Source organism: Polypterus senegalus, chromosome 3, assembly GCF_016835505.1.
Source record: "Polypterus senegalus isolate Bchr_013 chromosome 3, ASM1683550v1, whole genome shotgun sequence".
Lineage (NCBI taxonomy): Eukaryota > Metazoa > Chordata > Cladistia > Polypteriformes > Polypteridae > Polypterus > Polypterus senegalus.
In genome coordinates, this window is record NC_053156.1 from 146648511 (window position 1) to 146662523 (window position 14013).

The 14013-nt window shown below is 35.9% G+C and overlaps 2 protein-coding genes across 2 annotated transcripts in view; one reads left to right on the forward strand and one right to left on the reverse strand.

The window, feature by feature from the left end:
• Nucleotides 1-14013, reverse strand: part of cfap61 (cilia and flagella associated protein 61) — a 337473-nt gene that overhangs the window by 301838 nt on the left and 21622 nt on the right. The gene's annotated exons all lie outside the window — the stretch shown is intronic.
• The window catches only part of LOC120525608 (crooked neck-like protein 1), a 59494-nt gene that overhangs the window by 44675 nt on the left and 806 nt on the right, over nt 1-14013 (forward strand). The window contains 1 exon segment of the mRNA XM_039748030.1: nt 12508-12756. Coding sequence (XP_039603964.1) covers nt 12508-12756 — 249 coding nt within the window.

Consider the following 14013-nt stretch of genomic DNA (forward strand, 5'->3'; position numbering starts at 1 on the left):
ACCTAATATTTTTTCATACGTCTCAAACCAAGGGGATGCGAGGGTAAAATGAATCGGGAAGCGCGCATCAATGTAATCGGTTTACCAGCTTGGAATGCAAAGTGTGATTAAATGCGTTATTTTTTAACGCGTTATGGAGCACATGCATTGAAGCTTCTCAGCTGTGCTTATGCTAAGAAAAGGAAACATTTTAAAAATAATGTAACATGATTGTCAATGTAACCTTTTGTAAGTAGTGCCTGGAGGATTCAGAGTGTGGAGAAACTCTATAGACAGCGTGTGTATTAACTTGTGGATTTTTCTGTGAGTATTTGGTGGCAGCGTCACAAAATTGGTTCCGCAAGACTGCGTTAGCTGTGGAGCTCAGCTCAGAGCGAAATGAGGTAAATGGGAGGGGAGATGATGACGTGACTCCCCCACCCGCCTTAACTGTCAATCCCCCCACAAAGACAGTCTCGGAATTTGCATAAGCACAGCCCTTCAACAGCAATTTTAACTTAGTTACAAAGTGATCAAAACTCGTTTATATCCTGCGTCCTCTCATTAAACTTGTATCCCGCATTAGCCGTGGGCATGACAAACGCCAGTGGCAGTCTGTCTATGAACTTAATTTAAACTTTAGGTTTACACCGTGCTTTATTTACCGAAGTAGCTGCACTCGTGAATATGATTGTATGTGTCAGTCGCTCGCTTCTTATTGTTTCGCTGCCTTCTCAATTGTATAATGCATGTTTTCTTCAGCGCTTTTTGGAGCTCTTCCTTGTTTTCTACGTACTGCGTTGACAGTTCACGTGATTACGTGGGAGACGTGATGATGTCACACGAAACTCTGCCCCCAACGGCCATCGAGCTCAACTCCATTACAGTATATGGAGAAAAATAGCTTCCAGTTATGACCATTACACGTAGAATTTCAAAATGAAATCTGCCCAGCTTTTGTAAGTAAGCTGTAAGGAATGAGCCTGCCAAATTTCAGCCTTCTACCTACACAGGAAGTTGGAGAATTAGTGATGAGTCAGTGTGGGCTTTGCCTTTTATTAGTATAATATATATATATATATATATATACTAATAAACGTGTATAGGCTGTCACTGGCGTTTGTAATTTAGTGCCTACCCATATAAGGCCGTCCGTCAGCTGCAATCCAATAGCAAACTGCCACGGGTAGATATTCACGGGTGAAGGACTGTCCTTATGCAGAGGAAAATGAGATGGTCAGGTTGGTGTTTGGCACAAACTCAGCGAAACTGCGAGAGAAAGTTTTAAGTGCCGGGACTTCGGTAACATTAGATACAGCCATGGACATAGCACGATATGGCACCAGCACAGCTGGGAAACTTCGATACATGTACACCGAACGGCTCACGTGAACTGACGCAGTGCACAGACAAAAAGCAATAGTTACAAAGAGCGCTGAGCAAAAAACGAATTACACAATTGAAAAGGCAGCAAAAAATATGAAGCGTCTGATACATACAAGCATATTCATAAATGCAGCTACTGTGGAAACAAAGCACACGGTGGAAAAAGTCAATGTCCCGCTAAAGCAAGACGGTGTAAAAAAAAAAAACCCGTGCATGCAGTGTGTCGGGTCTCAGATAAAGAAGAAGACGAGCTGTTTATTGATGCAGTAAGAAACGAATCGATGAATGAAACCTGTCACCTTTACAACGATTGACAAACACGGAATGTAACTTGAACACAACACATCCTACAAATACGAACCTGATTGAAAGAAATAATGATAATCAAATCCTTGATGACAGCAATACTCAGTAAAACTCACAAAACAATTACTGTATATTGACAGTCATGTTACATTATTTTGAAAATGTTCCCTTTTCTTTTTCATAGCTTCTTTAACACACTACGTCTCCGCTGCGATACGGTATATATATATGTATATATATACCCCGATCTACATACTCGAATAATGGATACTTTATTAGCCATCAATGATTGTTTTGGTAAAGCCATACTCAGTGTATTCATTAGATGAACGGTAAAAAGTAAGAGCGAGGAGGATGACTTGTTGAGGCATGCAAGCAAAACCACAATAGCACGCGGCTCGATGTACGAAAAAATATATCTTTTCAAGTTCTATTTACTTCCATATGTGTCAAACTCAAGGCCCGCAGGCAACATGTGGCCCGGCGTGTAATTATATCCGGCCCGCGAGATCATTTTATATACTGTATTATTGTTATTAATGGCCCGGGGATATGAAGCACTGGTAACACAATAAACTACAGATCCCATAATGCAGTGCTTCAGCTGCCTTGCTGAACACTTACCGCGTCACCGCCGTCTCTTCAGTCATTTCCTTACTTTGCGAAGGAAGCAGCTTTCTCAGAGCTTCTGCACTGTTTTATAAACGAACGATATATAAGAAAGTCCTTTTTCCTTGCTTGCCAACGAAGCAGCCTTTTTATTTAATCCACGGGTTCTCCGCTGTTTCATTGTTTATTTATTACGATTTTTATAATTATTGTGTAGGTTTTATTTAATCCACAGGTTCTCTTCTGTGTTCACTGCGGTGTCTTCTTTCGTTTACGAGCTTCGCCAAGGAAGCAGCTTTCTCACAGCTTCTGCACTGTTTTAAAGCGAGCGACATATAAGAAAGTCCTTTTTCCTTGCTTCACCAACGAAGCAACCTTTTTATTTAATTAACGGGTTCTCTTCTATTTTATTGTTCATTTGTTACAATTGTTACAGTTATTGTGTAGGTTTTATTTAATCCACGGGTTCTCTTCTGTGTTCACTGCGGTGTCTTCTTTCGTTTCTGACCTTCGCCAAAGAAGCAGAAACTTACAACCACCGAAACTTTGTAACGGCACAAGACTTCAGGTCACATCTCTACAAAACAACCTAATTGAAGCAACTATATTTACTGGCAGTGCCTCAGGTGACACAGTTTTTATTCCTCGCATCCCCGTTATACCATCTAATCTATTCAAACGCGTTCAATTTCCAGTAAGGCTCTGCTTCGCAATGACAATTAATAAGTCTCGGGGACAAACACTACAAAAGGTTGGCATTGATTTGAGGCGGGATTGCTTTTCACATGGCCAACTGTATGTTGCATGCTCAAGAGTGAGCTCAGCACACAGCTTAGTCATATTACAACCAGAGGCCGAACTGACAACGTGGTATACAGAGAGATCCTTAACAATTAATTTTTACATATTTTCGTTCAGTCTAAATATGTTTACTTTTTATTAATAAAATATTCAGACAGTATTTCACCTGTATTTTGCTATATATATAGCTATATATATATATATTGCTATATATATATATATATATATATAGCTATATATATATATATATATATATATATATATATATATATATATATATATATATATATATATATATATATATATATATATATATATATATATATATATCACACTAGAAAATGCAAAATATTAGAGATGTAGTGTTAAAGAAGTAATGAAAAAGAAAAGGAAACATTTTGAAAATAACGTAACATGATTGTCAATGTAATTGTTTTGTCACTGTTGTGAGTGATGAGTGTTGCTGCCATATATATATACACACACACACATATATATATAAACATATATATACATACATATCTACATATATACACTCTTTGGGGTGTGAGCAACTGTTGCTGGGGGTGCCAGAATCCATCAAGGAAGAAAAATGAAAAACATTATTTGTACAAAATCTTAATTTATTTATCCATTCCTAAATAATCAAATGGCCAGGATATTTCGTATCAGTGCAATACGCTGTTTGTTAAAACGGATGACTCCCGTTCTTACGTGCAAGTCTGCGTGGATATTATGAACTATCGTATCTGTTTTTTTAAAAAAAAATTTTTTTAAATTTTAAATAGAAGGAATTTTTATGTAGTCGACAGAAATATCTTTGTTAGGAATGTAAGTTAAATGTAGGCATCATTGCATAAATTTTTCTTCACCATACAAATGTAAAGAGTAAATTCGTCTTACATTCCAACCTAAGATATTTGTGTCAACTAAATAGAACTTGAAAAGATATATTTTTTCGAATGTAATCGCACAATTCAGATCGAGTTGACGCGCACCGACGCATCGAGCCCGCAACCTATTGTGGTTTCGCCTGCGTGCCTCAATAAGTCACCATCCCCTTGCTCTTACTTTTTTACCGTTCATCTAATGAATACACTGAGTATGGCTTTACCAAAACAATCATTGATGGTGAATAAAGTATCCATTATTCATAAAGCCTCAATTGGTGATCTGTCTTTCTTCGTTAAACGCATATGTTTTCATACGTCTCAAACAAAGGGGATGCGAGGGTAAAATGAATCGGGAAGCGCGCGTACATACTCAGTGCACCCCTCTCGGGAATCGAACCTCGGACGTCGGCGCTAGAGGCGATCAATAAACGAGTGAGTGAGTCAGTGAGTGAGTGAGTCAGTGAGGGCTTTGCCTTTTTTTAGTATAGATATATATATATACAATAGGGCTGGGCGATTTGGCCTAAAATCAAAATCTCGATTAATTGAACATTTTAACTCGATTACGATTAATGAACGATTATTTTATTTATTTTTTTGGCCTCATAGTTCACTGACAAGTTTTGTACAGTAAATATGCTCACATATTAAAAGTGAGAGATTTTTGAATGAAGGGTGCATTACTTGATTTTAAAATAATTGAAGGAAACACACTATCTACTATCTGTGATTATTTATTGAACATCAATGTTGAACAACTGAAATTAAAGCACACATTGCCTAAAACGAACAGTCACTTTGTTCTTATAAAAAAAGTCAAAATAAATAACTTGCACTTTTGGAAACAAAATAAATTATTTTCAATGTTTTTCTTATTAAAAGTAGAAAATAAGCAGTATCTCTTCTAAATAAAATAACTCTTATATATCCTGTAAATAATATTTTAAACAGTGCATTTCTTGCATCTTCTGTAAACAAATATTTTAATGTGCAATGTATCAATGTAAACAACAGATTGTTGTAATGAAAATAGAACTTTCTAAACACTGTTGCATGAGGTGATCTTAGCGATCTTGTCATGTCACTATATGAACATGAATTTACTCTAAGTGCTTACTAAGAAACACAAGCATGTTAACCTTTTCAGGTTTCAGGCAGGACCTGAGTCATGTAACAATGTTTCCGCCTGAACTGAAAACCCGCTCTGATGGGGAACTAGGAGCTGGTATGCAGAGATACTTTTTTGCCACCTTACTTAGAGTGGGAAAGTGTACATGATGCTTCCTCCACCAGTCCAGTGGATTTGCCTCACTATCCAGCATGGGGGACACCAAATAGCTGCTCATCTCTGCACCGTTGTCTGTCGTAATGGCTGAAAGTTTTTCTTCCGCGAGGTCCCATTCAGAAAGCATATCTTTCAGACCTTGCGCAATCATATCTGCCGTGTGATCGGCTGGAAAATATGCCGTCTCAAGGCATCTCTGGTGCAGCTTCCAATCGTTGTCAATGTAGTGCAAAGTAAGGCTCAAGAATGGGTCCATCGTCCTACTTGACCAGAGATCAGATGTGGCTGCAAAGTGCTGAACATTTTTCAGTTCAGCAGCTACATTTTTACAACATGTCTTATATATGTCTGGCAGCGCAGTTTTAGAAAAATATGATCGCGATGGCACAGTGTATCTTCTGTCGAGAGTTTTAACAAGGTGTTTAAACCCGCTTCGCTCCACTGTAGCCAAGGGAGTCATATTTTGAGCTCTTCTCATACTGTGTGGCATTTGTGAACGCTTGTGTTATTGACATCTGCTTTGCAGAGGCACTTGTTGCTTGGCGCTTGTCAGTCTCTTTGTTTTTTTTGAGCCATGCACTGTTCATATTTAGTAACGTGATTGTGCTTCAAGTGTTTAAACAAATTGGTGGTGTTACCTTTGGGCGTCGAAACTGTTTTTCTACAGTGTCTACATCTGACTTCATTTTTTTCGATGTCATCCTTACTGAAGCCAAAATGTGTCCAAATGACAGAGACTGCGTTTTTCTTTGGTACAAGCTGCTCTTGTTGCAAGGTTGTGTCAGTGTTTAAGCTCTCCATGCTCGACATGTCGGCGGAATAATGTAACGGAGCGGGGTCACGTGACTCCACACGCGGTAGTGTTTTTAAAGGGAAAGTAATCGAAATAATCGACCTGGAAAAATTTGATCGATTATAGGTTCTGAATGTCGATTTCAATTACTTTTCGATTAATCGCCCAGCCCTAATATACAAACACTGAAAAATAACTTTAAAATCAGGTACAAATACACAACTTGTAACATTTTCTTTTTCATTAAAATAAAATCTTACATATTCAAGAAATACTCCACCCAAAATGTTATTATTTTTTTTTTTTATACAATATGTTACCCAATGTACTTTGTGACAGTGGCCAAAAAAAAATTGAATCTCATTTTTTATGCAGAATGAATAGAAAGAAGTTTATTATCCAGTTGTCTGCTCAAAACCTGTAAAAATTTATTTTTTTATTTTTAAATAATTGTTCAATAGTTTCTTTTGGAATTAGCTCTTACATAAATGGTAAACCCAAAGATGCCCAGGAGTGAGTTTTTTACTTGAAGACCCGCCTCGTCCCATTATTCTTTGGTTAAGAGTTCTGTCAAAAGTATAATTTTTGGGTGGAGTATTCCTATAACATAAAATATCTGCACTACAGTAAAATAAGATGTGTTGCATGTTGATTAACACATACAGATAAGAATTTCACTGAACTCTGGACATGTGTCAATAATAGACCTATAATAACCAGTTACTGCAGTGGAAAACCATCCATATTTAAATGTATCTCTTTGTTTTCTGAGTTAACATCAAATATTGCTCCAAGGTGTCCTTTCATTTCCCTTTTGAATATCTGAACTAACTGTTAGCTGTGGGGCCTGACTAAATCTTTGAAAAACTTCTAATGTTATATTTCCTTTTAATAAAAATGAGAATGTCAACACTCTGCATGTAGCCAAGGCCTATCTGCTATGATTATATCCCAAACTATTGAAACTCTCACTTACCACATATAGATTTGATAGGATCAGATGTGTTATTTAAACAGAAAAGCAGGCATTTGGTAATTTGGCTGCTTTCTCTCTTCACCATGCTAGAGGACAGATGTTGAATGCAGTACAAAATACCCTTCTGTATAATTTCACCTTGCTATAATCAAGTGGAAGGTTTATTAAAACTTTGAGCACTTTTTCTCACTTTTCCAGTTTATGAAAGTCATTAATTGTTACTTACTGCTCCCAGTAATGTTTGAGTGTATCATGAGAACTGTTACAATACAGTAAGTTTGTGCTTTGCTGGTTCCAGTAGTGTTCACCTTAAAACAAGCTTGTGGATACAGTGGGACTTTTTTAAACAATGCTGTGATTCTCCTTACTTGTTTGAATAATTGACATACTAAATTGTGTGCAAAACGCTTACTTTACGGTGACTATCCCTTTTTACATATAGTGGTGTCTGTTTTGTAACAAACATCTCCAAAGGGACAGCTTCCTTGAGCAGAGATGTCAGCAGATGGTCAAAGAATAAAAGTGCAGAGGCCTATATTTATAAGCAACTGAATTTACATAAAAGTGCTTAATTAATGTATATACATCATCAGAAATGTACTGTTATTGGTTCATTGTCTTGCAAACCTAACTAATATATCTAAATTAAAGTCTCATTTCACTACTGTATATTCTTGGTCCTCACAATACTTCTTCCTCACAATACTTCTTGAGTTCCTGTTTGTGTGACATCTGTCAAGTCTTACTGGGCACATAATAGCCAACGTTTTGAACCATCAGCCAGGACCACCTTGTTCTTTGCTGTTCATTTGACCTTTATCTGGTTTCCTGATATGCTTGAAAAAGTTTCTGACATATATTACCCCTTTTATACTACTTCTAAGATAGATTCTACATTTTAATGTGGAAAGCCTACAAAAACACTTTATGCACAATAGCCATTATTACCCCTTAATGACTATGTGACCCCAAAGTATAATTTTTCTTCTACACAGTCATATTTTTTAATTCTCTACTTTTGACAAGACATTTTTGCTTGTCTTTGTGTTTCATTTCAAAAATGTTATAATGTCATACAATACATGATATAAGGCCACACTACTAATTATTTTGTATCCAGAAATTCAATGCAAAAATGTCTCATGCTTGTTACTTATTCATCAAAAGGAAAAAGCAACTGGACAAATGTGGAAAAAAGTTGATTTGGTAATGCTTATTTGATTTCTGCTAGTACTGGTGAACTACTTTGGATTTAGATTTTTTGTGGAATTTTGAATGTTTTGGATTCTGGAAAAGCCCAAACTTAAGAGTTTTTGTGGGTGTGGTCAAGGATATATCCTGGGAGAAGATGCTTTCAGGCCAGCAGATACAGGTCCCTGTGTGAGATGTCAGATTTGGCCAACAACTATTAAATGTGCCTTAATGACATGCATCTGGTAGTTTGCATTTGTATCACACGAGTTGAATGTGTAAATATTAGGGATAGGCATTTCAGAGAAATTCATAATCCATTATTGTAACATAATAAATAAATGGTATCCAAAAGCTTGCTCTTTTCACATGACATTTAACTATTTTTAAATGGGGAGTTGGGCTTTTTACAGTCAGACGTGGGTGTGCATGACTGCAGTTCTTCTACTAACACGTTCAATAAATTACACCCTATTTCTCTAAGGAGAGTAAATAACTATACACTTGTTGCATTACTTCTAACCTTTCCCAAAAATGTCTTAATTATTTTAGATTCAAATTTCCAATTTCATACAAGTTATTGAGATCTGAAAGCCTAATATTTTCAAATTCACATGGCCTTTGTGCTTGTCTAGTTGTTGGATGTTGCACAGATGATATTTTATTCTTGCATTGCTGGTCAAGGAAAGTCATGTACCCATGCACTTGTAATTTTTATGGAAGATAATGAAGTTTATTTATAATATTTCTTTCAGAAAGCATGCACACATTGTATGTGTCCATACATGCACAGTAAGTATTTAACAGTACTAATAGTGGCTGGCTAACAATCAAACATTTATCTGTATACTTTTGTATACTTTTTTTTTTGCTTTTTTTGTTTTTTCTTTGTTTTTCATTGAATGCCCAAGGGCGGAAATGGCACTTAGTTTGCTTGTTTTCTGGCAAATTTAAAGTTAAACATGTTATGATAGTGATTTGTTTTAACTTCAGTGCCTTCACATAGATAGATGACACAGATGAGTCACTGTAAAGGTTTCTATTTTTTGTAACCATTTTGGGTACCACTAGCAGTATAAATAATGCTGATGTCTTGGGAAGACTTGGCTAATTTATGGATAGTTTCCACAGTCTGACTTTAGTTGACAACAGATCTGTTTTAAATTGGAAGCAAACACCCAAATGTGAATTTGATTCATTTTACAACCGACAGTTGACTAACTACCAGTTCACAGCTGCTTCAGCATGTTAAACACTAAAAATGTAACATTTTGTCTTAACTCCTTTGTAGTTGTTATCTTGTAATGTGAAGTTCATCACTCTATTATAAAAAAAAAAAATCTTGAGACAAGACGTGATGCTATGAAGAGAGACAGAGAGGCAATTCAGAGGACAAAGACACTATTACTTCCCGCAACACGGTCAAGTCTTGTCATGCTGACATCTATTGGAAGTATGTTCCTGTGAGACAGTGACCTAGGCAAGGAAAGTAATAATCAGCCCGGAACATGTGGAACTGAAAACCTTGCAGGTCCAATCGGGTTTAGATATAAAAGACAAAGAGTAAAAGACACGGTAGAACTTCATAAAGACATTAACAACGTTGGCGCCATAAACATACAGAGCAGGTTACAGATTGTGACAGCAGTGGAATTCAAAAGGCTCACAAAAAACCTTGGCATGATACGCAGAGCAAGTTCAAAGATACGACAGTACTAAAATTCGAAAGTGTCAATAAGAAGACAGTACAGATCGCATTTACGCAAACAAACAGAAGTTATTACTAAGTGAAATAATGGATCAGCAAAAAGACGTTGAATATATGGACATAGGTGATATGTCGGAAGTATGCAGATATTGTAAGGCTTTAAAGTTTAAGTCAGAGACTTGTAGATCGTCTACTTGTTTCCATCAGGGAAAAGTACTACTGCTTCACAATGAAGGGGTGTTTCCGCAAGAATTAAAAGATGTATTGTTTGGTGAAAGTGAAATCAACAAACACTACAAGTAAAATATACGCGTCTACAATAGTAGTTTCACGTTAGCATCATTCAGTGCACAAAACGTTGATCTACACAATAATGGACCATACGGTATAAGAATCTGTGTTTCCGCAACAATTACAGCTATGACAAGTTTAATTTCAGAAAAAAAACACAGTTTGGTCAGGTGTATCTTTATGATCACGAAGAAGCGCTGCAACACAGAATCAAAACAGTTAAACAATCTGACGTAATGGATATTATACAGCCAATAATGGCTACAAATCCATACATCAAAACGTATCGCACTTTACACTAGATTTACCAGCAACACACGGACAAAGAGATTTCTTGGATGTCTGAATGTATCCGAAAGATCACAGTTGCATTTATCATAAACCCACATGTGACAAATTGTCAGTGATAATACTTTCGAAAGACGGAGATATTAAAGACAGAGTAGATATTTGTGTATATCCAAAGGCAAAGCATGCTTCGTCATTTATGTCGAATACATCACCACATGCCAACCCTGTACCTTTGTTTTTCTCAGATGGTGAAACAGGATGGTCGTACAATTTAAAACAAACGCATTCAGCAAAACAAATAACACCCACACAATTTTTCAGGTCAAAATTAGCAAAACTTTCCCATGTATTTAACCCACTTCTATCATCTCAACATCTATCACAAAATTACATTATGAATGCGTATGTAAAAGTTGCAGCTAATCGTCTCTTCTTTATTAAATCGAATCAAGCTAAACTTAGAACGGAACATATGCAAGGTCTCATTGATCACGTTCAAAATTCAAATATCAATAGTTCAGACAAATTCAAAATAGGCATAGCAGTAATATTACCATCATCATATCAAGGTAGTCCAAGAGCATTGCAACAGTTATATCATGATGCAATGGCAATATCCAGAACTATCGGTCGGCCATATTTATTTTTTACAATGATTTTCAATTCACAATGGCCAGAAATCCGCAGCTTCTTGAGAACATTGCCACCTGCTACATCAGCTCTGGATATTCCCACTTTCATAAGTAGATTGTTTTATCAGAAAAGTCTTATTTTTATTGAAACAATATTCACTCACAGCCAGTTATAAGTTGCATTATCAAAAGTAAACATAATGTATATGTAACAAGTCCCATGAAAAAAAATAATTTAAATTGTATTTCCACAGGACCAAACCCAGGGTTTGGTGAGTGAAGCAAGCCTAGTTATCAAAAGAATAAAGCATCCTCTATTATCTATTGTGTAGAGTCCCTCTCATATTGTTTATTTGTGGAGCTTCAGTATCCTAAAAAAACGTTTTATGCAAGCATTTGAAATTGTCTTAAATCTGATATAATTTAGTTTGTTACAAGACTATGTTATGGTTTACAGGAATGCAGCAAACAAATGGTAAATGTCACTTTAATCTCCTTATCTTTTAAAAGTGTGAAACTGATATAGTTGTAAAACTTTTATTTGTTTCTGAAAGTCATACTGTGACCTGAAAGTGTGTAGTTTTGCCATATTTATCTTGAATTGTGCTTGCATGCACAAAGGCTCAGAGCATGCACAGCTAATTGTGTTCATGCACCATCTGGCATCACTGCATTTGGTAGAATTCACACAAAACCAAAAAAGGTAGGTTGCTGGTGTAGTGCAACATATTAACTTTTCATGCAAGATATTTTCAATCATTAGGTTCATATAAGAAGAGTAGAAGTCAGACAAAAAAATGTCCAGGTTGGCAGGTTCTGCATTCTTAGGCTGATGCATGTCTTGAAAGACGTCAATCAACTGATGACAGCGTCATAGGTCACACATGGTAATGATGGAAAAAAGCATGCAGGGTTATGAATGTGGCAAAAGACCACCAACAATAGCAATTAAAAATCAAAGGAAAACAGTCCTTGTATTTAATTTGTAGGTGGCCTGTACTGACTGCGTAATTGCCTAATGGAATAGTTGACAATTTGTTTTCGGTCAGCTTTTGGAGTGCAATATTTTTTACATAAGTATCAGTTGTATATTATTTAATGCAAGTTAAATGAGTTATCACAGTATAGATTTGCTTTTGTCCTTAAATACAATAAAGAAGCACCTTAAATTACACAAAAGTAATCATGATAAGGCCTGCACCAAAGAATATATTTTACCGTAATTCTGTTGTATATTTGTTTAGACTTTACATGTCACATCCCAACAGACTGAAGAGTGTTATGTTACATAATATTTGTGTTTGTTCTTTTGATCATTTAATTTTCCAATAATTTAGTTTCAAATTACTGCATTGTTATATTATAGGTTTGGATTAGCTATGCTCAGTTTGAACTGTCTGTGGAAAGCGGGGAGCGCTTGATGAAATGCCGGCAGATTTATGAAGAAGCTAACAAGGCTCTGCGTAACTGTGAAGAAAAGGAAGAGAGACTTTTATTGCTGGAATCTTGGAGAGACTTTGAATCAGAATTCGGTACTGAGGCAACAAAAGAGAGAGTAAGGAAACTGATTCCAGAGAAAGTCAAGAAAAGAAGAAAGCTGCAAGCCGAAGATGGCGTAAGTCTTCATATTTCATTTACAGTTGGGTTTGAAGATGGTGAAATATTTGCTTCTGCCTTCCAGCTCCAGGAAACATGGTTTGGTTCTTGGCCCTATTTCTCTGTGGAGTTTATATGTTGTACTTCTGATTGCATTGGCTTGTTACCAGAGGCTTTGGTTTCCTGTCATATCCCAGTGCTGTGTGTGTTTGTTTAGTTGGCCATGTATGACAAAGTGTGAGTGTCCCCTGTGATGGGCTGGTGTCTTATTCAGACTTGTTTTCGGATTTTTGCCAATGCTGCCAAGATAGGCTCTAACAGTTTGTGATCCTGTATTGAAAAATATAATTCCGGAAAATGGATTGATGGATAAACCAGAAAATCCTGTGTTCATAAAATTCAGTTTAATTAATTTAATTAAATTAATGTTAATTAATAACAAGTTCTACAGTGTCTAGCAGAGAATTCACAATTGTAATATTATATATTAAAACAAGGCCAACAAAAATGGACTAACAAAACACATTGTTTTATAATTTAATTTATGTGTCTTGATTGAGTCCCTACCTTACAGCCGTTTCTCATTTGAAAGCATTTTTATTTCCATCCAGAACATTTGTCAATGAATATTGCCATTATTCATAACATTTGTGGTAGATTCTGTAAAATATTTACTACTGGATGAAGTAAAAACACATTTCTAATCAAATAATGATGTTAGGGTATGAGAGTTATTTCATTAAAAAGAAAAAAATAAATGTAATAGTAATCTTTGAATATTAGTTATCTGTTATTTTGTGTATACAAATGTGGGGTGGTACAGATGGGACATGTCAGTCAGGAGGTCTGCGCTGGCCTGGACCCTCTATAGGTAGAAGCAGAGAGAAGGGTTTGTAAATAAGATATGTTTTGTCATGAAAAAGGCCTCACATCATTTTGTATGGCATCCTGATTGATGTGTGGAGTATCTTTTAACAAAAGGCTGTACCACCAGGTTAAAACATTGCTACTTTACCCTATAAGCCCATAAATCTATTCTCTGGCTGGATCATCTATTTTCTGCCATCTTGATAATGTTTATTTAAAAAGATTATGGACTTGATTTATTTTGCTGATTACATAATATGTGCAGTTTCTCCTTCGTTTCAATAAAGTACCTATCTGACAATATGTGCACTTAAATAAAAGAATCATTATGGCAGTTGAATATAAGGGCTGTGGCACTGGCTTTACTTACACTACTGATATACTATATGAACAAAAGTAAGTCAGCTCA